General features: G+C 40.7%; 2 protein-coding genes across 5 annotated transcripts in view; one reads left to right on the top strand and one right to left on the bottom strand.

The window, feature by feature from the left end:
• Positions 1-380: 380 nt before the first annotated feature.
• On the top strand, positions 381-12,589 carry PSMC1 (proteasome 26S subunit, ATPase 1). 2 transcript variants are annotated; one of them, XM_054828959.1, is made up of 12 exons: positions 381-459; positions 1,238-1,291; positions 2,146-2,242; positions 2,661-2,785; positions 3,287-3,472; positions 3,675-3,803; positions 4,735-4,831; positions 5,003-5,192; positions 6,579-6,730; positions 8,546-8,700; positions 9,851-10,021; positions 12,344-12,589. In XM_054828959.1, the coding sequence occupies exons 1-11, from the start codon at positions 457-459 to the stop codon at positions 9,983-9,985; spliced, it is 1,323 nt and encodes a 440-aa protein (XP_054684934.1). In that variant the 5' UTR covers positions 381-456; the 3' UTR covers positions 9,986-10,021; positions 12,344-12,589. The 2 variants fall into 2 exon arrangements, with proteins under 2 accessions (XP_054684934.1, XP_054684932.1); XM_054828957.1 differs by lacking the exon at positions 12,344-12,589 and having other exon boundaries at positions 9,851-10,151.
• Positions 12,590-12,602: 13 nt separating this feature from the next.
• Positions 12,603-24,501, bottom strand: part of NRDE2 (NRDE-2, necessary for RNA interference, domain containing) — a 31,965-nt gene continuing 20,066 nt past the window's right edge. For 2 of the 3 annotated variants that reach the window (XM_054828955.1, XM_054828956.1), the window contains exons 8-14: positions 23,057-23,177; positions 21,179-21,354; positions 20,112-20,498; positions 18,143-19,071; positions 15,748-15,886; positions 14,012-14,083; positions 12,603-13,390 (exon numbers count right to left, since the gene is read on the bottom strand). In XM_054828955.1, the coding sequence (XP_054684930.1) occupies positions 13,265-13,390; positions 14,012-14,083; positions 15,748-15,886; positions 18,143-19,071; positions 20,112-20,498; positions 21,179-21,354; positions 23,057-23,177 (1,950 nt within the window). In that variant the 3' untranslated portion in view covers positions 12,603-13,264. Of the gene's footprint in view, positions 13,391-14,011; positions 14,084-15,747; positions 15,887-18,142; positions 19,072-20,111; positions 20,499-21,178; positions 21,355-23,056; positions 23,178-24,501 lie in introns of those variants that run through there. The other variant, XR_008577513.1, reaches the window with a different exon arrangement.

Genomic DNA, 24,501 nt, shown 5'->3' on the forward strand with positions numbered 1-24,501 from the left:
TGCTCGCTGCCGGCGTGACACCCCAAACGGCCGCCTCAAGGCCCCCTGCGCGTCCCGGACGGCACACACCGCGCCGCGCTGCGCCCGGGGGGGCTACACGGGGGCAAATGGGCAGGGCCCGGGCCCAGGGCAGGCGGCCGTGCCTGGCCCGGCCCTGCCGGCAGGCGAGCGGGCAGCGGCTGCCCCGCAGCGGCTCACCCAGCACCCTCGCAAGGCGGGGAGGAAGGCGGGAGGGCGGCCGAGCCGGCCGAAGGGACAAGCAACCACGAACGGCCGCCCCGCGCGGCGGAGTCACGTGACCCGCTGACCCGCACCGCCCACCCGAGCGCCGTACCCCTCTGCTCCGCCCACGCCGCCTTTCGCGTTTGGCCCTTGCCGTACCCCGTAGTGACGACGACGCCGCGTCCCTCGCCGAGCACCGTCGGGGCGGTATTTCCGGTGCGGCGCCGCGGCAGGATGGTGAGACAGCGGCTCTTGCGTTGGGTCTGGGGCGTTGAGAGCGCGGCCGTGGGGGGACGGAGCCGCACCGGCGGCACGGAGCGGGGTCCCGGCCCTCCTCAGGCATCCCGCCGCCATCGCCCGGGGTTTTGCGGAGTCACCGCCGGCGCTGGGCCTCTAGGCCGCCTACCGGCGGGGCAGCAGCGGCCGGTTACGCTGAGGCCCGGCAGGGTTGTGAGGCGAGGCTGGCTGCCGCGGGAGGCTCGCCTGTTTGCTCGCTGCTGTGAGAGCAGAGTGGTTTTGTAGGGGTGGGTCTGCAGGGCCCCGCCAGCCGGGAGTGCGGGCATCGCCCCGTGGGTCCGGGCATCGCCCTGGAGCGGCCGGCCTTCCTGCGGGGAGCGGTAGCAGGTCCCTGCCGGCAGCGATACTGGTTCGTTCTGCTTGCGGCGAGGCAGGTAGCATAGATGGGGGGCTGAGGGAGAAGTTGTGATACCTGTTGCTCAGTGGTGCTCAGGAATTCACGCTAGCAAGGAAGGAGCTAAAGCTGCGATGTAGCAAGACAATGCAATGCTGTATCAGTCAAAAATGTACTAATGAACGTGTTCTTCCTGGCCTCATTAAGTCCACACTTCTCTTTCTTCACTGACTTTTGACAATTATTTGGAATATATCAGTACTTTGTTTAGATAGGAGAAATCTAATTATGGCATTTCTTTACTTGGAACTGTCTATAGGTTTCAAGATTTATAGTAGTGTACTTACATTTGGCTGTTGTTTGGTTTTGTTTCTTTTTACTTAGGGTCAAAGTCAGAGTGGTGGGCATGGTCCTGGTGGTGGCAAAAAGGATGACAAGGTAACTAAAAATGAAACAAAATGCTTTTACTTCCAGGATGAGCTACAGGTGTGCTACTACAGAGGCTGGCTGCAATAAGCTTTTTTTTTACTCGTTTTGTTTTGTTCTTCTTCATCAAACTGCATAAAATTACGCTCTTACTTGTTTTGATGAAATGTCCTATCTCTTCTAGATGGAGATTGGAGAAAACAGGTTGCTGTTTAAAAATAGAAAAAGGGGCTTAACTGTAAGGGAGAACTGAAATTATTTGGCGGTAGTAAGTTATTTTTAAAAAGAATAAAACTATAAATCTGTCTGGGTTAGGAAAGACTAGTTGCTTTGAAGCTGACACTTAAGTAACTGGTTTTGGCTTGAAAATTACATCATACTGTCATCTGCATGAGGTCTGTACTTTGTGTTGTGGACCATTAGAGGCCTTTCCAGTTTCCTTTGGAGATGGAAGTATAATGTACATGGCAAGCTATGTCTGAGCTGGCAAACTGAATGCCCGTCATCTACTGACTGAAACGCAACAGAAATGTTCAGATTCAAGATTTTCCTCATTCTTTCATGCATGAATTTTGTTTGTGACTTACTTCAGGCTTTAGGCCTCTATGTTCTATACTCACTGAGAACTAGCAGAAATCTAAATTAAAAAAGATGTAAAATAAGCAGGAGAAGAAATTTTTGAACTCGTTAAAAAATAATAATATTTCTTTTGGGCTTCTCACTATGTATTATAAAGGACATAATTTTGTTATGCAGCCATTTACCTTAGGTTGAGCTCTGTCTCAGTCTGTGCACCTAACATCTATGTGTATTTTTTCATTGTTAATATCCTGATTTTTTTATGGAATTATTTTTATGAATATAAGGATAAGAAGAAGAAATATGAACCTCCAGTTCCAACCAGAGTGGGGAAAAAGAAGAAGAAAACAAAGGGACCAGATGCTGCCAGCAAACTCCCCCTGGGTAAGCATTCTGCCTGCTCCAGCTCTCCTGTGGACTGTGCACTCTTCGAGAAGTGCAGAGCTGTCCTCTCCCCTAAACCTGGTTGTGTGTAGGTCATAAATCTTTAAAGAGAAAGGCCAAATGTAATTTTATTTCTGATTAATGTAAAAACACAAAATAAGGTTATTGTTATGCAAGATGCAGCCCATGAATTCCCAGGTGTGAACGAGAGAAATTGAAATGAGGAGAAATGCAGGGGAAACATTATCTTTAAAAATGTTTTTTGCCTAGAATTACAGTGGGACAAGTGAAATAGTGACTGCTGTTTATATAGAAGTTACTTTCAGAAAATAAAGCAGGATTTCCTGTAATGAATTAATGAATAGTTGGTATCATGTCAAACGTGGTCTAAAATATTGTGATTCTACTTTGATTACAGTGACTCCTCACACACAGTGCAGACTCAAATTGTTGAAACTGGAGAGAATTAAAGATTACCTCTTAATGGAGGAAGAATTTATCAGAAATCAAGAGCAGATGAAACCTTTGGAAGAAAAACAAGAGGTGAGGTTTGAGTGAACTGTTACTTCTAATATTACAGTACTCCATACAGAAGCAATAGAAACAAAGTGCCATGAATGTGTAAGTCAATACAAACATATTATGTATGTTACAGTTCTTCATTAAGTCTCAACTACTGTCCAGAAAACAGGATTTTTTTCTAGTGTTTTAATGGTTTTAGTCCACGCATGGGTTACTACAGATGAGGCCGCACTGGTTTTCTTGTTTCTTAATGACCTGTCAAAGTGCAGCTCCCACATATCCATCAATAGAGAAAGAAAGAACATTCTAGCTGTGCACATCCGTATAGTAGTGTCCATAGGAGAGGACTAAAATAATAGTGGATTTTGTGACTGGACTAGGCTTTTATGTCTTTTGGGGCAGCGAAACAACAGCAGCAAAGACTGGTTCTGTTATTCTCTGTGTGAACTGTTGAGCCAGTGTTGTACAGGAATGTTTTTGCCTGTGTTCTTGAGTTGTTTCTTGGATTGTTCTTGACAACAGGAGGAAAGATCAAAGGTGGATGATCTGAGGGGAACACCAATGTCCGTGGGTACCTTGGAGGAGATCATTGATGACAACCACGCTATCGTGTCCACATCAGTAGGATCGGAGCACTATGTCAGTATTCTGTCTTTTGTGGACAAGGATCTGCTAGAGCCAGGCTGCTCTGTTTTGCTAAATCATAAGGTGAGTTGATGTTATAAAATGAAGCACAAGTTTTTGTACTGTTTTTAACTGGCCTTTTTTTTCTGAGAATCACAGGATCATAGGGTCTGAGAGCTAATGCCATTTATTTCACACACCTAAACAGATGGGTATTGGGTTTAGGCTTGAGCTTGTATTACTAATGCTATTTGTGTTATTTGATAACTCTTAATGCTTGAATTAGGTTCATGCTGTGATAGGAGTCCTGATGGATGACACAGACCCTTTAGTTACTGTGATGAAAGTGGAGAAAGCTCCTCAAGAAACATATGCTGACATTGGTGGCCTTGACAACCAGATTCAAGAAATCAAGGTATTCGGTTGTACTAACTCACACTGTTAAGTAAGCCAGCAATGTAGCTGTTGCGCTGGGAGCTCAGAAGTGTAACAGTAGGACCCACTGCTATTCATGTAGTGTTCTTTTTGTATCTTACTATAGTGCGTTTCCTCATTTTATTTTGCTAGGCAGACTCATGGACCTAAATTTCTCGAGTGGGTAGCGTACCCAATTCTCAAACTGTATGCACAGAAACCTTTCACAGTTGCTGTGGAACCCGTAGAGCCCCGAGCTCATAACATCTCTGCAATAACTTATTATTTTGCAACATGTAAAGTTATTATTTGTTGCAAGATGAGAGTTAAATTGTTGTTTTGAGTGATGCCATGCAATCTAAGGATTTAGTGGATAGGGGGTTTGGGGCTTGTTTTGTGTGTGTTTGTTGTTTTGGTTGGGGTTTTCTTGTGTTTGGTTGGTTTGTTGGTTTTTTCGGTGTTTTTTTTTTCCCTACCAGCAGAGCGCTGTCTGAACCCTGGTAAAACTCAACCCTTTTGCTTTGAGTAGGTGTCCAAAATCACAAATGCTCTTAAAATACTGATCTGTAGTATCTGGTAACTTAGGGTGGAAGGTGGCCTTTCATAAAGGGTGCCCTCACCCCAAGGTCCTCCATGAGTGTTTGGGAGTCAGGAACTCCAGGGTTCTAAACTCAGCATGATGCATTTAGGTTGGAGGAGGGGGAATCACTTGCTGCTTGTCTTCCACATGTCAAGTGGAAACAACAGAAAGAGTTCAGGTAGAGTAGCTGTCTGCCTTAGAATAGGAGGTACCAGAGAGACATACTTTTCAAGGTCTGTCTTGAAATCAGTTAAGTTCTTTTTGCCTTCATTACTCTTATCAATGCTAATGAACTTCTGTGGAGAGCACTCACTCTTTATAAAAACTCAGGTTTGTCTTTCTTGTGCTGCAGGAGTCTGTGGAGCTTCCCCTCACCCATCCTGAATATTATGAAGAGATGGGTATAAAGCCACCCAAAGGAGTCATTCTGTATGGCCCACCTGGCACAGGTATCTTACAGTACAGTAACAACTGTGCTGAGCTAACACAAGTAAAATAAATCACGCTTGCTTAGTATTAAAGCATTGCTAAGTCTGACACAAATGTCACATGACTGTTAAAGCATTCCCCCCTGCCCCCCCCCCCAACTAATTACAGTGTTTCTTTCCGACTAAAAATAGGTAAAACTTTACTAGCCAAAGCAGTGGCAAACCAAACTTCAGCAACCTTCCTGAGAGTGGTTGGCTCAGAACTCATACAGAAATACTTGGGTGACGGTCCAAAGCTTGTGCGTGAACTGTTCCGTGTGGCTGAAGAGCACGCTCCATCGATTGTCTTCATTGATGAAATCGATGCCATTGGTACAAAGAGGTACAGCATTCTAGCTCCTGCTGCACACACAAGTATTGCCAGGGACAATAAAAGGTTTACTAGAAACACTTCTTTTACAACCACAGTGATACTCAGTTTCTTAGCTCTGCTAAGTATTATTTTCATAATACTTCTTGACGTAAGCATTTTCAACAAGTAAAACTTCAAATAACTTCTTTGAAACTAAAACATATCACAGCCTTTTCATATGAAATAGATGTGACTGGAAACTCAACCTCTGTTCTCTTGCTGCTACCTGGTAGTATCTCTATGAGAGAATGTCTTAAACAGAAAGAGACACTGTGTATAAGTTTGCATGGTGTCCTCTAAGTGCAAATCCAAATATACAGTGATTTGCTTTAGTGATTCAACAGTAAAGCAATGTACTTAATACAGAACGTATCCATCTTATCATTTGCTTCTCCAGATAGGTGGCTAAATACTTATGTTCCTAGAATGTTATATGGTAAGTTACGGAGTGTGGTGTCATGGAGAAGCATTGCTTGTGCCACACTATTGTTCAGCCTGTATGCAAGTTGTATTACTTTGAAAATTCTGTAGGCTGGTTGGAACTGTCCACTACAATTAGTTTTTTACATTTTTTAAATAAAAAGGTGCTCATACATATTACTACACAGCTACTAGCCTGAAGCTCCACTATAAGGCAGCTTCTGCCCCATGTATTTCAGCATATGTAGAAAGGATTGGGCTGGTAGTGGAGTATATAACATACAGAATTCTTCATAAATATTATGTTGCTTCAAACTGCTCCTAATCATAGGTGAGCTGTTGTGGATGTAGATTTATCTAGTCTGATATTTCATAAGCAAAATGAAATAGCTAAGCTACAAAGCAGAGAAGTACAGCTGCTGGTACCTGTGTTTCAGGAGAGCAGAGTTAAACCAGGATCCACGTTAGTAAGGCTAAAGGGCGTACAGTTACAGCTGTGTGCATAAGGAAAAACTCTGACATGGAGAAATGAGGGACAAGCTGTATTTTCTGTGAAGTGGATGCATCTGCTTTTAAGAACCATGGTTTCTTCCTTTTTTATGTTAATTTGTTAATTTTGTTGGGGGGGGGGGGGAAGAGATTTCCAAACACGTAACAAATATGGAAAAAGGACGGATTTCCTTTGCGTGACTGCTGTTACCCAGTTACAAGACTAGTTCAGTGTCTTTTTATTTACCTAGATGTCACAATATGATTCTGAAAACCTGCCTTTTGTTTTCTATGGGTGAACACTAAATTAAAAAAAAATGTTATGGGTGGTTTAAAAAAAAAACAAAACAACTTGCCACACGCTATTTTGTTTATACATTTGTGGCAGTTATGTGAAGTATGTTCTTAAACTTGCATAGTGCTTTTTCTGACAATGTTTTCTTAAAGGTATGACTCGAATTCAGGTGGTGAGAGAGAGATCCAGCGTACAATGCTGGAGCTGCTGAACCAACTAGATGGGTTTGACTCTCGGGGGGATGTGAAAGTTATCATGGCTACAAACAGAATAGAAACACTGGACCCAGCTTTAATTCGGCCAGGTAAGAGACTTCCTGCTGTGTATGCTTAAGTCACTTCTCTCGTGAACGGACTTATCATAACTCATCAAATGTGGGCTGGTAAAAATAACTTGAGTTACTGCTTTGTCTTTATTCACCATCTCATCTGTGCTGGTGTATCTGTTAAAATCAGAACCCATTCATAAATTTCCAAATGGGAGAAAAACCTATGGAAGAGAAGAAATACACATACATAACCAATTTGCATATTCTTTCTTTGTATTGAGATGGAACAGCTATTTTAAATAATCGTTAAGGCGAGCTGCAGTGCAGCAGCCGCATCTTGTTACCATCTTCAGCAGGGATGGCAGGGCAGTACCACTTGTGCCTCATAGAGGAGAACTGAAGCCTGAATAGCGAGAGCCTGGATTGTGATGCAAGGAAAGCAGTCTGCTTCCTTACCAACCTGGCATACCACTGTCATTTGAGGGACGAGTGAGGGAGAAGGAATATCTTATTTTGACATACGTATTACATTTTGAGCCAAGAGCTTGAACAGGCACAAGTAGTATTTTTAAATGGCCACTAAAAATGTACCAAAACATAGTATGTCTGTGGGGTCTGTTAAATCAGAAGTTAGAAAGCACCAGAGAGACCAAAGGCGTAAGCTAAGCCTCCCATTAGTGTCCTCAAGTAAATCCTAAGTATTGAAGAGGTTGTAAAGATAGCCCTTCTGAAGTAATAGGGGTAAGATAGCAAAGATAACTTAAGGTGAAATTGTCAAAGAACTACTCTGAGCAGTCACTAGACTGCATGGACCCAAGAAGTTCAGAAAAACTCCACAGTATGAAGTTGCTCAGGTGTGTTTGTGTTTGGGTTTTTTTTGTGGTTTGGTTTGTTTGTTTGTTTTTCAAAAAAGTCTGGCTTTGTCACCATTGTAGCCTTACCCCCTCCAAATCAAAACCAGTGCTCTTAGAACACAGAGGAGATACTACTCTACCGGTATTAAACAAGCCAAGATGATCTAAAATCTGTTGGAAGGAAACTTCCTACACCTATCAGGTATTTAAATTATAACCATTGCTAGAGCAACCAGGGCGCTTCTAGCAGCTCGGCAGACTGATTGACCATTGTGTACAATAGCCTGGAATGTCCTATGTGGTGCCATCAACCCTTTTTAGAAAAGATACTGTAAAACTAAAGAAAAACAGGAGTGAGCTGGAGATGGAAAATATCTTTAAAAAGATTGCTCGTTAAAGTTGGAACAATGAGTACCAGAACATCCAAAGTCCCTACTGACATAAAGAAAACATCTGGTAAGGACTTGCAACAGAACATCTTATGCAAAACCTTCCTTCTTCAGTTAGTTGGGGTTGCGGGGTTTTTTGTTTGTTTTTTACGAGGTTGGTTATATAGGGAGGAAGAGTTCTTCAAGTTGCCACAGTGATTTATTTTGTATGCATGTGTATGTGGTAGAAAATTGAACTTCAGAGCTAAATGTAATAATCTCAAGAGTAGAATAAAATTTATTACAAGAACATAAGTATTTGATTAATACTTTTCTGTGCTATGACACATTGGGGTTTTTTTATTTTTATATGTGACTTGAAGGTTTTTCATGTTTCCCAGGTGAGGCATCTCTTACCTGCAATGACACAGGCTTTTTCAGCAGCATGGTATCTTTCTGCTCCAGTAGCTCCCTGTTCATTGCCAATGCTCTGATCTCACTTTCTACTCTAAGACATGACTGTGGTGTGAAGAAACAGCTGCTGTCAGTGTAACCTTGAAAGGTTCTTCCTGCGCTGTTTCCAATAGCTGCATGCAAAAAACCTAAGGCTGAACTTCTCTTTTGCACAGGACGTATTGATAGGAAAATAGAGTTCCCTCTACCTGATGAAAAGACCAAGAAACGAATCTTTCAGATTCACACAAGTAGGATGACGTTGGCAGATGATGTGACTCTGGATGAACTGATTATGGCAAAAGATGATCTCAGCGGTGCAGATATTAAGGTCAGTGTGTATCAGCATGGTTTATACTTCAAAACACAAATCACATCTCTCTTCTTACTGCATCCAAAAAAATTGTCTGTTGAAAGTGTTCTCTTATTTTCTGTGGTTACATCACTGAGGGACAGTTGGATGGCTTTAAAATACCTCTTATAAGTGCCACATACTCTGTTTTACAAATGGGAAATTTATAAAAATTGTAATTATGAGATAGCCTGTGTTGATAAGAGTACATACCTGTGTTATCTGAATATGAAATTTTAAAAGTCATGAAGTAGAAATTAGAAGGGGAACATGGAATCTTGCACAAGCATGCGAGGTATCTTAAATGCTACTTAAGATAGCTTCTAAAAATGCTTCTTATCCTACACTATGTTGCAAGCAGATAAAAATGCAACTGTAGGTTAGGAAGCTTCAGATATAATCTGCTTCTCTAAGGTAGATGGAGCCCTTGCTAGAGTTACCACATTAACGAGCTTAAGCAAACATGACATTACTTCATCACTTCATTGCAGAAGGGTAACACAGTCTGCTGTTACAGAGCTGGATGCATCTGCTCCTTGCAAGAGGGAAATACTGTTGTTGGGGAAACTGCCTTTCTGTCACAGAGGCATCTAGCTTTATCCGGATTGTTTTACGTGCTTCAGTGCTACTGAACAGTACCAAACTTAAGAATGTAAATTCTGTTAACACTTTGCCCTGGTTTTTGGCTGGGACAGGACGCAGCTAGGACAGCTGACCTAAACTGGCCAAAGGGGTATTCCATACTGTATGACATCATGCTCAGTATATAAGGGAAAGGAGCTTGGCTGCTTGGGGCCCAGCTGGGCATCAGGCTCTGAGTGATGAGCAAATCACCTAGTTTGTATGCTGCTGCTGCTGCTGTTGTTGTTTCCCTCTCCCTTTGCTGTCCCAGTAAACTGTCCTTATCCCACCCCACAAGTTTTATCTTTTTCTTCTGCTTTTCCTCCCCATCCTGCTGGGGCGGGGGGGGTGAGTCAGTGGCTGCTGGTGCTCAGCTGCAGCTGGGGCTCACTCGGGCCACTCTTCACTTCTACAGCGCTGGTCGGAGCAGTGTGAACGTGCTGCTTTCTTCTGAGGTGTGGCTCAAAGGGGCCACGCAGAGACAGTAACACTTGCTTCTCTGTTGCAGGCAATTTGTACAGAAGCTGGGTTGATGGCTTTGAGGGAACGGCGAATGAAAGTAACAAATGAAGACTTCAAAAAGTCGAAAGAGAATGTTCTCTATAAGAAGCAGGAGGGAACCCCCGAGGGACTGTATCTTTAAGTCGCCTCTTTGGGGACTGTCGGGACCTCTGTGTTGGTGAGAAGTCTTGTGTAAAACCACACAGCCTAGCTAATTCTCATTCTTGAAGAGCTTAAATCCTGGTGGGTTGTGGTTTTTCAGTCAGTGTAACACTTCATTTCCCAATAAAACCTTTATTTGAACTGAACTGTTTTGGTGGCAGAGACCTGCTGTTCATGGGGAACTGGCTGCTGCTTGAGTCAGGCTTATTTCCAAGAAAAAAGGAGAGTGCTTGTCTTGGTGACCCAAACCATGCTGCTGCTGCACCACACTGCAGGTGTAGGTTTCCCCACCTGCCAGTCCTTGTTAGGTGTCTTGTATTTTACAACTACTGTGTAACTGCTGCTGCTGTTCTTACAGAAAAGTACTTAAAAAGAGATAAAGTAATTAGGGGCTAACTCGTATTCTTAAAGATTAAATGTGTTTGGGTAAGGTACTTGTAATACTAGAGTTTAACCCTCTTGGGAAAAACTAATTTATACAATTCATGCTATAAACATGCTTTATTTGCTCCCAGTTAGAGAATGCCTTCAAGAGGAACCAGCCCAGTAGGCAGTTCTACAGCCCTGTGTAGCCAGGGCAAGATGTATGGACTGTTAAGGTGCTGGAGGTGGGTGGTCTGTCATACCGCAGCTGTGCAGATGGAAACTCAAACTACAACCACAGGCTTGGTGTTCTGCAGTGTAATCTTAAACTGAATTCTTCCCCTCTAAACAAACCTGTTGCCTGACGTTCCATCCTCATAAGAGTTAGGTTTCTATTTTGCTAAGTTGTAGTGATGCGTGTCCTATGAGGACAGGCTGAGAGAGTTGGGATTGTTCAGACTACAGAAGGCGGCTCTGGGGCGACCAAACTGCAGCCTTCCACTACCTGAAGGGGCCTACAGGAAAGCTGGTGAGGGACTGTTTATCAGGGAGTGTAGTGACAGGACAAGGGGTAATGGGTTTAAGCTGAAGGAGGGTCGATTTAGATTAGATGTTAGAAAGAAATTCTTTACTGTTAGAGTGGTAAGGCACTGGAACAGGTTGCCCAGAGAAGCTGTGGATGCCCCCTCCCTGGAAGTGTTCAAGGCCAGGTTGGATGAGGCTTTGGGCAACGTGGTCTAGTGGAGGGTGTCCCTGCCCATGACAGGGAGGGTAGAACTAGATGATCCTTAAGGTCCCTTCCAACTCAAACCATTCTGTGATTCTGTATGATTCTATGTACTGCTTGTTCAGTATGCTGTGTGGTGCACTTCTGTGAAGCACTTGGTAAGTTGTAATTAATTAATTTCCAGTGTTGTACATGTGACTTTTAAGGTGTATATGAAGTTCCATATGCAGACCACAGTTCAGCAAAGTGCAGTCTTTGTTCTGGAAACTTTCTGTGGGAGCAAATGTTGGCCAGTAACAGGCAGTTGAGAGTTACACACAGAGCAGTCCCTTTGGTAACTGCCAGTACTGCAACAACAATGGTAGCAGCAAGGCCAAGAGATTTTGGGTTTCTATGTAAAAATTATGTGGTTCATGGTTAAAAACAAACCCTACAGTGGAATGGAGTCTTTTATTTAATCTGGATGACAGTAATCCTGAAATAGAGTTGGTTTAGAAAAACACGCAGTTCTATTACCCATTCTTATAAACCTTATGAGATCCATCTCCTTAGAAAGGTCAAAAAAAGCCAGTGATTTTTTAGCACTTTCTAATCATGGCAGTTGATCTCATCATTGCTGGAGGGGCTGAAGAGCTTTATGACATGTGGCAAGCAAGGCTTTTTTTTATTTGGGGCATAGCTATTAATGCAGGCTAGAAGCAACAATCAGGAAGAGGTTAGTTCAACTGACTGAAGGAAAGCTGCAATACATTAAGTTAAACCAAGAACTGCTGCAACAGTAACTGAAAAGGAAATATATTTGAAAATAAATTTTCTACCTTTTGCTGTAATGCTATTTAAAATTCTACATATTCCCTGTAACATTAAAAAAAAAATTTAGAAAGGAATAAATGAAGCACAGCCTAAACTAAAATGTATCATATGTTGTACTGTGGTGCTACAGGCAAAACTAAGCTATAGGTTATATGGTCTTGTCCAGCCATAATTCTCTGAGTAATGGGATGATTCTGATTGTTTTAGTGCTGTTAATGACAGTTTTCTCCTGAAAAACCTCTGAAACAGTTTTGGGCATTCAGTGGCTGCAGGTACCCTCTTTTCAGATCAAGAACCAGTTTCTAAGTACCTGGGTCTCAAAAGTAGGGATGCTAAACAGTCTTTTACATATTTCAGCATATTCTGTCTTAAATATTTATTTTATAACATAACTATATCTTTAAATTGTTAACATATTTCATATTACTTCTCTAGGAGCTTGCCTAAAGACTCTTGGAATAGAAGCTGCTAAACAATCACGTTTTGCCTATTCTGCCACCTTTGGTGAGGATTAAACACAGTCCAGACCTCTACTTCTCTTATGATGAGTGCCTGTATTGGGGTCAAAAGCAAGTAATCAATTACAAAAACCTGTGTAAAAGTCAGGTGCTTAGAGATGCATTATGGATACAGTTTCATTTCTAATAAACTCACTGTTCTATTAAATCAAGAAATAAAAAATAATTCCAGTTCCTTTTGAATTTTCAAATACTCAGGTATATTTTTTCATAAATATTCATATTAAAATGGTCATCTGTCAAAACATACAAATACAACTCCAAAATAGGTGCCCACTCAAGCAAAGATTTTGCTTTTGTTAATAGTTTATGTCCCAGATGTAACAGCTGTTTGACTGGGTAGTTATATATACACATGCACATGCATACCGAGCTGAAGGAAATTACTGAAGTCTGCCAACTGGAGAACAGCAAAGCATCCATTTGGCAGATGTTTGTTTCCTGTGGTGCTCACCAAACCATAGTTGGCATGTACTGAAGCTCTACTGAACTCTAGGGAATGTAATTTCAAACAATAGAATAAGAAACATGGGCAGCATTCAACAGGAGGATATTTATAAGAGGGTATGTATCTTCCTGTGGGAGCCAGCAATACTTCAGGGAAATGGATGCATTTTTGTGGGAAAAATGCAGTACTTGATTCCAGAATACTTGCAGCTACGTAGAACTCCATTTTGAGAGCAATTTATATAAAAGCTAAAAAAAAATTAAAATACCCCAAACCCAAACAAAAAGTACATAGTACCCAAGTCCCAACAGACTTCCTGTCTGAAGAGAGACAGGTCTAACAGTTTTGGAACTAGCTTCTATACATCCTCCACTCATCCACAGTTGTCTTTTAAACCTCTAATAGTAGCTCCAGCTCTTCCATAGGCACCCGCACTCTCAATTCTTTTTCAGTCATTAGATCAAGCGTCTCTTGCAGGTGATCAGGGAAGTACTCTATTGCATCCATATAGAGTACCTAAAAAGACAATGAGAACATTTTCTGCCATCTTTCTATCATAGCAAGAAACACAGTATAAAGAAGTACACAGATATGCAAACAACTCTGCAGCAAGAACAACCTTCATACGCTACTTTAAAGTAATACAAACAGAATTAGTACTTCTACAGTGACGGAAATGTAGATATTTAATCAAGTCTTTTCCAACTCTTACCAAATAATTTTATTTGAAAAGATAAAAATGTAGGTCAAGAGGCGCTGGAGCATTGGCAGCATGTACAGACATTACCAGAGGAGTTGCAGGTGCTCCTGAATAATTTTTTATGCTGTTAACTAAATACATTTTTATTTGCCTATATATTTCTGCTACTACCTTGCTCATGATGAAGCATGGTCTGAAAGACAGGATTGCTTCTGGATCACACAGAGAGGAATTTATTACCTCCTTGCCTCATGCAATGCCTTTCTGTTCTGAAATGCAAACAGCACTGACCACTATGTCTGTTCCCATTTCAGATGCGTCTCTTATCTGCAGAAAAATCTTAGACAACTACTAAATTCAAATTATTATTTTTTTTTAAATACAGAACTTTGAAAATTAAGAGTATGATGACAGGTTTATAATTTTTCTGTGCCTACCTTTGCCCAAGGACAGTTTTGAAGGGCTTTATAAAACAATCCTTTACTTTTTTCTTTTTCTCCTAGTGAAGCCTGTGTGAGGAAAAAAAATGTTCACACTTGAATGCAGTAGTAGCTGAAGTAAGAAAACCATTATCTCCAAGACAAAGAAATTACTGCTGAAAAGCTCAGTGTTCCTCTGCTGAGGAATCCTTACATTGTGGTAGCTATGCATTTTGACAGGTTACACCAATGACACTTGTTACACTCTTCAATGTAATCAAAGAGATGTCTTTAAGGAGTTTCAGGGCTGTACTTGTAAGACAAGTAATAGAACAAAGAGTAGCAGAGTCTCTGCTGAGTATTGCAGTTAAAGTCTGTCCCTTTGCCACGAAGATGACTAAGGGACTAGGGCATCTCTTACGATGAGGAGAGGCTGAGAGAGTGTTTGTTTAGCCTAGAGAAGGCTCAGGGTGTGGTGGGGAATTTACCAATGTGCAGAGTTACGTAAAGGGAGGGTGCAAAGGTGAGGGAGCCAGGCTCTTTTCAGTGGTGCCCAGTGACAGGACCAGAGGCAATGGGCACAAACACAGGACATTTCCTCTGAACATCAGGAAACACTTTTTTACTTGAGGGTTACTGAGCACTGGCATGGGTTGCCCAGAGAGTTACAGAGTCTCCATCCTTGGAGGTACTCAAAATCTACCTAGACATTGTCATAGACTACTGGCTCTAGGTGCCCCTGCTTGAACAGTGGAGTTGGACAAGATGATCTCCAGAGGTCCCTTCCAACTCCAACCATTCTGTGATTCTGTGAAGTTATACAAAATCAGGATGTAGATTTGACTGAAATATCAAGATCCTTATAATTTCCTTACAGAACCCTAAAGTAGGTCTAAAACATAAATACAACTCATCTTTGCTGATTTTAATTACCTAAAAATAATAAAATCCTAAGTCCTACAATTTGCTTCCTATTTTCTTAAATTTTGTCTCCCTGCTCACTTACCTTTATATTGCGCATAAGACTGGGTAGAATCCATCTATTGACATCTTACGACATATTTTAATCTGTGTAAGATCGCAACCACAATAACTTGCCTGCATCTGTATTAAAACTACACTGGCAGAAGCTGTTACTCCTTCTAATCCAAGTGAATTACATTTTCCCTAATATTCCCTGCAATAAGGAGCATTACAATTCAAATATATCGCCTTGCAAATCATGTTTCCAGCTGAGAGAGTTGGGGTTGTTCAGCCTGGAGAAAAGAAAGCTCCAGGGAGATCTAATTGTGGCTTACCAGTACCTGAAGGGGCCTACAGGAAAGATGGAGAGGGACTGTTTATCAGGGAGTGTAGTGACAGGACAAGGGGTAATGGGTTTAAGCTGAAGGAGGGTCGATTTAGATTAGATGTTAGAAAGAAATTCTTTACTGTTAGAGTGGTGAGGCGCTGGAACAGGTTGCCCGGAGAGGTTGTGGAGGCCCCATCCCTGGCAGTGTTTAAGGCCAGGTTGGATGGGGCTTTGGGCAACGTGGTCTAGTGGAGGGTGTCCCTGCCCACAGCAGGGGGGTTGGAACCAGATGATCTTTTGAGGTCCCTTCCAACTCAAACCAGTCTATAATTCTATGATATAGGTATGGCAGTATTTAGTATTCCTTTTTTTTTTTTTTTTAATAAAGTATGGTGGCTGCATTCATGAGAAATTCCAAATACAGTAAAAAAAAGAAATAATACAACCAATAGTCTCTTCTTACCAGAAAGTTCAAATACATTCTCCACAGCAGTGGACAATGGGTACCATTTTCACTCTGAACTGCATGTTCAAATAGAGCTACAATCCGATTTGTTAACCCAGTTTCAGGAATAGTGGAATGTATTTCACCAACATCTGCCCTGAAACAGAGAGAAAAAAAGGAAGCCACAATCCCTTAAACCCAAGCTAAAGGACCACATCCAGGTAAGAGAGGGTAAAGATCAATGTACGTCTCTGTTCACATAGCACTGTATAGAGCCAGGTTTTTGCATTTCATGCTACAAACTCTGAATGTTATAAACCAGATTTTTAGCACTTGCTAATCTAATCAACATATTTCTAAATAGGAAAACCAGTTAAAAGAATATAAATGAGGTACTTTTATGAAAAGTCTTTTAGCATGTTGAAAAATTAACCCTGTCCAACTGGAGGAGATCACTTCTCTGAGTACAATAATCCTCTATCATACAATCTTAAAACACTTATCTTAGCCTTCATTCAAGATCATTTATTATTCCAAGCCTGGCATAGCAGCTCAAACCAAATTCAAGTCTAGGTCAGCAAACCTTCTTCTGGTGCCCCTGCAAGCCTGTTCAAATTTACCCCAGCACCTTTGTAAGGCCATACATTGGTCTTCAACCAAGGCCTAGATTACAGCTCTGGATCTCAACAATGATTACAGTAATAATTTTCCTTTTCACCCAGAGATTCAAATCCCCTAAGTTCCAAGCATAACACAAAAGCAGGTACGTATTTTTCACAGAAGCACTGATTTCTATCTACAGCTGATACAGACTGGCTTATTTTTGATGCTTGAGCTTGAAGAAACAGCCTGGAGCACTCATGGCAACATCACTTCTGTCTGTGTGCATTCTCTCAGCGTGCCAGCTTGCTCCACTCACCCTTAACACTTGCTCCTAACTTGCATCAGTTTTCAAGGGTCTTTGAGGTTACGTTTCCTCTGCTCTTAACCTTTGCCATGAGGAAAAATGGTGTAATCTACTCTGCATGGAGTCAGACATTTGAAGCATTGTATCTCACATTGACATATACATGCTACTGTTTACCCTTCATGTTCATTTCTTTAAATTAATTCCATGTGCTTAAACAAGCAGAAATACAAAACATAATAGGAAATAGTCACACATAGTACAGACATTTTCTTGGTTTGTCACAACATCATAAAAAATTAGTTTTATGCATGACTGACAGGCTATTTATCTCTCTGCTGCAGTTGTTCAGCTCTGCTCTCGCAACATCCAACTTGGCCCTGTACAAATATAACGTATAGGAAAGGCTATATGCTAGCAGAGAACCTGGAAAGGAACTAAATGTCACAGAAAATCATCATTCTGGAATTTCAACATCAGTTTCCAGTAACAATAATGAAAACCTATCGTAGTGTCAGTCTGTAATTAACAGCAAATAAAATTACAATCCTCCTTTACATTTCGTGGCTATAGAATTCTTATTACAGTTTAGGATGATATACACTGACAGCTCAGGAATGTCACTATCATGTCTGTATGCCTGCTGCCAGACTGTCAAAGCAGTGGGCGCACCATCATTTTAAAATATACTGATAATTCTGTAATTTCCTCAAGTGTGAATATTGTAAGCTTACAGCTCTGTAAAGCTTCCAGATAACATTTTCCTAGAAATCTCTGTTGCTATGTGCAGAGACAAAGAATCAAGCTGCCAATGTTCTTAGAAATACATAGGTAGCAGTGGATAGGTAGCTCCAAGCAACGGGTAGACAACAGTTAGAGACTAAGCTTTAAGAATCAACACATACCTCTGTGCCTCACATCTCCTACCCTTTCCTCCTTTCCCAAGAGCAAAAAATCTGAGCCCAAACCACACTGCAAATTCAGGAAATTTCCAGCCTCTTCTACCTAAGAACAGCCCTATATGAAAACTCAAGTCCCAAGTACTCACTATGGAAACAGATCTGCCACAACTGTATTCTGTGATCCAGGAACAAAGTAGGGCAGCGAGCTCAGTCAGAAACTGCAGCGTAGCTCTGTATTACACTCCTTATTGCTGTAGTATTAAAACACAGCAGTTTCTAAGCTCACAGTGTCTACCTAGGCCATCTAAGCAGGCTCTTAGTTATTTAAATATTACTTAAAGAAACATGTACCATCTTGATGTCAGTAGCAAGTAATCAAATAGAAAGCAACACACAATCTGATTCAGCAGAAAGGACATGAGAGTGTCATCTAGGTCTTTAATTCTATTCAGGATTCTGCCACTGACTCACTGTTCAGTCTTGAACAAATAACTTTGCCTAGCTACAGCTTCTTCATCTGCAAAATGAAAACTATGATAGCATTTTCTCTGCTAAGTGATTAGATCAAAAAAAAGCATAATCATAAGGAGCTGCAAGATATTACCTCTGGACATTCTCAATGAGTTTTTTTCTCATCTGCTCTGCTTGGATTGCAAACAGCCATGGCTCTAAAGAGTTAGTAGACCTTGTGACACCATCAAAAAATCTTCGTGCTTTGCTAGCACTGTGAGACTTCCTTTCGATGTGGATATATGACCTCCAAAGAGACCGGTTGCTAGGATACCGTTTCAGAGCCTCCGTTAGTGCCTCTCGCAGAGGATTCAAAGGATAAACACTAATTTTCATGTGGAATCTGAGTAAATTTGTATGCAGCAGTGTGACAGCTTCAAGAGCAGTGGGGAAATTTTGAATGCCAAAATTCTCTCCAGTATTTTCACATTTCTGTGGGCCAGGAGCTTCAAGTTTTTCCAAAGTCTGTGCATATATTAATACTGCAGCATCAATCCCAAGAGTCAAATACTGGAACAGTGCATAACAACCTACCAAGTTCACCAGCTGATTAGTATCACTGACCTGATCCTGATCAGAAACTGGTGTTTTACTTAAATAATCTTGCAGTGCGTGCTCATACGTTTTACGAGCTTTCAAGACATTCACAGGTAACACTTGTCCACTATAGGGTACATACGGTCCACTTTCAGCCAATTTGGTCAATATATGAACAGCACGTGATGTAACAGCTCCTTCCAGACTTTCTAGTAGTTCCACTTCCAGCTGAGCATAAAGCAGACTGAGGCTGCAGATCTGGGGACTCTTCAGTCCTCCTGTCCCTGCTGTGCAAAGAGCTGTGTCAAATACCTTCCTGGCATCATCAATGTTACCGAGCAGCCATTCTAGGTAGGCATACAGTTTCCAGAGAGAAAGGTGGTTTCGGTTGTCAGGTGCTTTAAGGAGACTCTTTGCCAACTTTTTACTCTTCCTCCCTTGTGCTTTCAGCTTCTTCTTGTTTTTTGTTTGGAGACACTGAACTACCTGCAGGGGAGAATAAACAGAACAAATTTTGAGAGATGGGAGAAGAAAGGAAAAAACACTTCACAGCATTTTTTAATTTCATTACTGGTTTTACTTTCATATTGTTCCGTATTCCAACACCAGCCAGATCTGTTGCTACTGAGTACTGTAAGTTGTCACAACTGCCTGTTGTCAGCTCCCTCCAACACAGTCAAATTACAGAGTCTTATCATTCTTACTCCTGCCACTGCAACTAAATAATCAAATTTCACCCTTTTACAGGGCCAGCTGTTCTAATAAAGAGCTGCTAACCTGTAATGGTTGAGAAAAGGAAAATAAATGATCCTGTCTGGCCAGATGCAACTTATGACTATCACCAATTAAACCTCCAAGTAGCTTTTCACAGACGGGAATGTGCTAACAGACAGATGTGGAGATTGGATGGGAAGACTACAGGAGGTCTTCTGGTCAGGTAGCGTTTGGGTAAGAGACAGGGAACTTCTCTGTAAGAAAACATAATACTAAACTTTCTGAAGCGTTAGAAAGACAACCTGGACTCTCATCCTTCTGCAGGATCTATTAGAGCAGTTTTACTTAAATAAATCCATATTCAAGTGATAAGGTGTTATTTCCTTCTATAACACTACAAAGGTAGTATAGGAAGAAGTCAGTTTCTTGATAAGGTGCTTATATCATGGTATCGGGGATTATGCACTTCGTAAAATAGTTTGGTAAAAGTACTTGGCTGACTCACTTTGCCTTATAAAAAAATCACTTGCATCCATTTCTGTCTACCACACAACAAACCATATAACATTTATCCAAGACCGCAAAAAAATATTTTGTTACATGTGTGCCACTGTGCAACATGTACTGAAGAAAAAGGTTTGAGTTTTGTTTGGTTTTTTACCCTCAGCTCAATCTTAACTGGCATTTCCCGATTTGAATAGTTAGTCCTACAAGACTTAATTTTCATCAATATTAATTTTAACTCAATATAAACATTAATACACAAGAAAGCCACACATCACAAAGGTGATTATATGCAGATTCCATATTACCTTAGATATTTCATACTGTAACCAAAAAATGGTCAGGTTAGATTTTTCCTTTCCTGAGAACAGCAGGAATAGAACATGAAAAACATTCTGTATGAACTCCTCTCCTTCTTTATAGTGGCCTACGTGATGTCTCCCTCGTAGCATCGTGTCCATGTGACCAATACTGTTGAATCCAGACAGTGGAAAATCAACAGAAGTCAGTGGCTTTTCATCAGAAAGGACGCTGTCAAAGATGTTATTTTCATCCATGGCAATATAGAGGTCGGAAGGAAAGAGTTTACTTGTACATGGAACTCCCAGGAATTGCAAAAATGAGTACAGTAGTTGACACTGAAGATCTGGATTAGAAAGCTGGATTAAAGATGGTCCAAGATCATCAAATAATACCTAAAAAAATCCAAATTAAAACCAAACTCCGTTAATTTTTGCAATCACATAAAATTAGCAAACCTTTTCAAGTCAATAAAGATTTATAATTACTATTTAAATGGTAACAGAATGTCATTCAAATTAAAAACAGGCAAGTTAAACAAGCAGTATGTTTTTCCAGTCAGACTGTAAGTTTCCTATCAAGAGAATTCTTTGCCCTTGAGCATCAGAGACCTTCACAGAAAACCTCACAACAAAGGTCTGAAATATATTATTGCTTAGGCCATTTAACACATTTTTATTTGAAAATCAATGTCTGACTTGACCTATCTCCCAAGAAAGAAAAAAAAAAATCCAACTATCTGACTTGAAGGCAACAAAACCTCTGTTTATTTAATGCATGTACCTTCTTAAACACAGATTTCTGTGACATTTCCACACACAGATGAGGGAAATCACAGAACAGCAAAGACAGACTATTTGCCTATAGCCCTTTCCAAAGTTTACCATGAGCTTTCCATGGATTTCAGCAGTGTCAGCAAAAAAGCCTCAGGCATATTTTGAATTACAAATAAAGAAAAGAATTTTTTTCCAAATGAAGAAAAGGATTACTCCTCTAAAATATCCATTGGCAATGAATGAAAATGAAAGGATAATTTGTCATATCATCTCCCCTCATTTTATTATATCACAGTGACCTGTCTTTCTGGATCTTCACAATCTTCTTCAGTTTCCTTTTTGGTTTTGTCTGGCCTCCAAGGTAACCATTGCCTTGCTTCACGAGAATATTCAATATCCAACCAAATATGCCACTTGGGGAGAGTTTTATCCTTTATTTCTTGATCCTCATCTATCTCTTCTTCTTCATCATCATCTAAAACCAAATCAAGACACATATATACACAGAAAATTATTAAAGAAAAATTAATCTACCAAATCCAAAGACCAGACTTGACATACGAATTTATCTACTTTAAAAACGTGAACAAATACAGCGTTAATACCACAGACACGAGGCAGAGCTGAAAATTTCCGCTTCACAGTTCTGGGTTTTGATACCAAGTCTTACAGAGTAGGAGTTTCCAAACTTTTTGAACCAGTGTCAGCACTCAATCTTTCCCATAGAGGAGAAAACAAAACACTAACAGGCTGTAGACCACTTATCAACAACAGTTTGTAAGCCACAGCCAAGAGTCAGTCATCTTTTTGTGCAATTTAGGTTGTTCACTTCATACCTGGGCATACAATCTGAAGTGTGCTTCATGAATATTCATGTGCATAAAACATTTTGAGAAAACCACTGTAAGTAAAAAGTAGTACGATAATGTTACACATGGCAAACCAAGCTTGGCACTGTTGCTTTAAAATACCTGATAGTTTCAACATTTTAATTAATGTACAATTGAAACAAACAATGTAGTTAAACACACAAAAGACAGTGCTTAACCACATCCCATTTTTATGACGATCTTTCTGAAATGTTAGATGCAATTAGCATATTTTTCCTGTTACAGTAATATATTAATTCTGTGTTGAAACTGATGAATACCTGTAGACTAAGGGAAAGCTTGTAGAGGTTTTTCAAATACTCTTTTCTTTTTTTTTTTTTTTTTTTTTTTTTAGAGATTACACCCAGTTATAGATCTGAACTTTTGGACCAGACATGAATATGGAAAAGCATTGATATATGCTGGACCTGCCCAAGACTGGCAGTGGTTCTCTTCTCAATTTGTGGGCAAATATCTATAGCCATCAGCAGTGGAACTGCTGACCTCAGTTAGAGGGCAAGGAAATTCCATTGCAATCCAGGCACAAGGGAAGCACAGGATCATTTTTCAGTTCTCTGTTTACTAAAAGCAAAGCCAAAGTTACTTCATTAGAGTTGCTGCAGGAGCAGCAAAAGCAGACAGCTCATCTTTGGTCAGACATGTTCCAGCCCCCTGCTTCCCTTCAAGATGTATCTGTTTGAGAAATAGTCCTTGACATTAAGAGAAGCACTGTAGACAAGAAGACAAGGTGGGACTAAGGAGCAGGGAGGCATTTTCTGCATCCCTGCTCACCCAGAAGCACTCCAGCCAAGTGAAGATGCAATTTCTTTGTTTTCTGCATCACAAAAAGCAAGGAAAGGTTTTCCTCCTATTTCTACGATATCAATTGCTACAAGAGACTGAGATCTGATTCTAGAAATAGAATCATTAAACTAGGAATCCTCTGAGCAACTATCATCTAATCTGTAATTCCACCCAGTCTACCAAGGGAAGTAGCTTCCTTCCACTTTACATGGGCGTGGGTCTCAACCAAGTACTCACACCTTCAGCCTTTTCAGCAGAGTGGAGGATACGCCATCCTCTCCCTCAATTCTCATCCCTAGGAAGGACAACAATATTCCATCAACAGTATCATACACAGAACACTCAACACATGCTTTTCCCTGTGAAGTGTGATATAGTTAATCTTGGTAAATATTTTTTAAAACGTGTATGCAAAAACATGAGAAGAAAGAGTTTGTATCATTCTAATCAAAACGTTGACAAGAACACGTGGACATAAAACTACATATATTGACTTAGGCATACCAGGCTTAAGAGCAATCCAGCCACCCTTTTCTTGTTGGTGCATCCATGCTTTCCAGCCTCTTGCTCCTTTTTCTCCGATTCGTGGTTCTCCACTATCCCAAAAGGGTTCAAAGAATTCTACCTGTTGTTTTGGGCAGGGGGAACCAAAACAAAACATAGAGAAAAATAATTTTTGTTGTTGTACAGACACTATGTGGGTCAACTTAGGTATTCCAGACCCTACAATTACCTATCTGGGTGCAACATCTGTAGCTAAAGACTTTGTTAGATGTTGCTTAAGAATCAGCAGGAACACCTGAGTACTTCAATGATGCCTGTGGCACAGCAGGATTCTCATCAGCTCTTCTCATGAACATGAAGATTGTTTTTAAAAGGTATTAGACTTTAAAGAAAGCAAAATACTTCTGTGCCAAATGTCCTATACAGATCCTTCAAGGATAAGGATCCAAAGTCCCCAAGACGTGGCTTTCAGAAACCAAATCTTCCCTCCTCCTCATCTTCCATGGGACTATGAAGAATTTGGCTAATGGAAGGGTAATTCAGACAATCATACATCTATGGTAAAACCAAAATGTTGCAGTTGGACATAAATATGACTGGACTGAGGACAAGACGAAAAGACCAGTAAGGCCTTTCACCTCTCAGGTTTCAGGGTAGTCAACAGCTTCAGGGTACCTTCCAGTGAATCACAAGTCCAGGGTTCTAGTTATGACTTTGTCACTACCTGTATGCAATCTGTCATCTTTAGATTCATCAATTCCTCCCCTGCTTTGTGTATACTTAGCTCTAATGACTGTCTCTCTCCTAGTATATGTTTCTGCTGTGTACCAAAGCTTGGCCTGCACACTGAGATGTGACTGTTAACACAAATATTACCAATAAAATTTACTCTAAGAAAAGTCAAGCATCAACAGCATTACAGCAACTGCAAAACCTAATTCTGCTCCTCATGGATTTATTCTTTGCCCCAAGTGAGAAAGCGAACTGTGAAAACAGTATGGAAAAAAGTAATTCAAGATTGAGTCATAACGCTCTGTAAGAGGGCAGGATGTGCGGTCAGCTGTAAATCTGGCATTTTCCTATTTTCAAGAACTGCACTTTCCAACCTAAACACTAACCTTTTAAACTGAGGTTCCTTTCCATCCTGCTTTCTTAAGAGTTTTTTAAACACTACAGATAATCTTGCAGTTTTTCAAATGATTGGAAGTATAACTTGAGCTTTATCTCTGTAATTATACCAAATTTCCCATCCTGCACGATAATTAGGATTGAACTCTAAACTTTTGGCTCTTTAAGAGAATACCACTATTATTTAAACTACAAGATTGCTCCATTGGTTGGGAACAGCATTAATCTAGAGAGCAAAATATGGAGTCTCAGTAGTAGTTGCTGGGGAAGAAGGCGAGGTATAAAAGGAAATTCAATCTCTGTCCTCTACAGTAGCT

This window comes from Grus americana, chromosome 5 (genome assembly GCF_028858705.1).
Source record: "Grus americana isolate bGruAme1 chromosome 5, bGruAme1.mat, whole genome shotgun sequence".
Lineage (NCBI taxonomy): Eukaryota > Metazoa > Chordata > Aves > Gruiformes > Gruidae > Grus > Grus americana.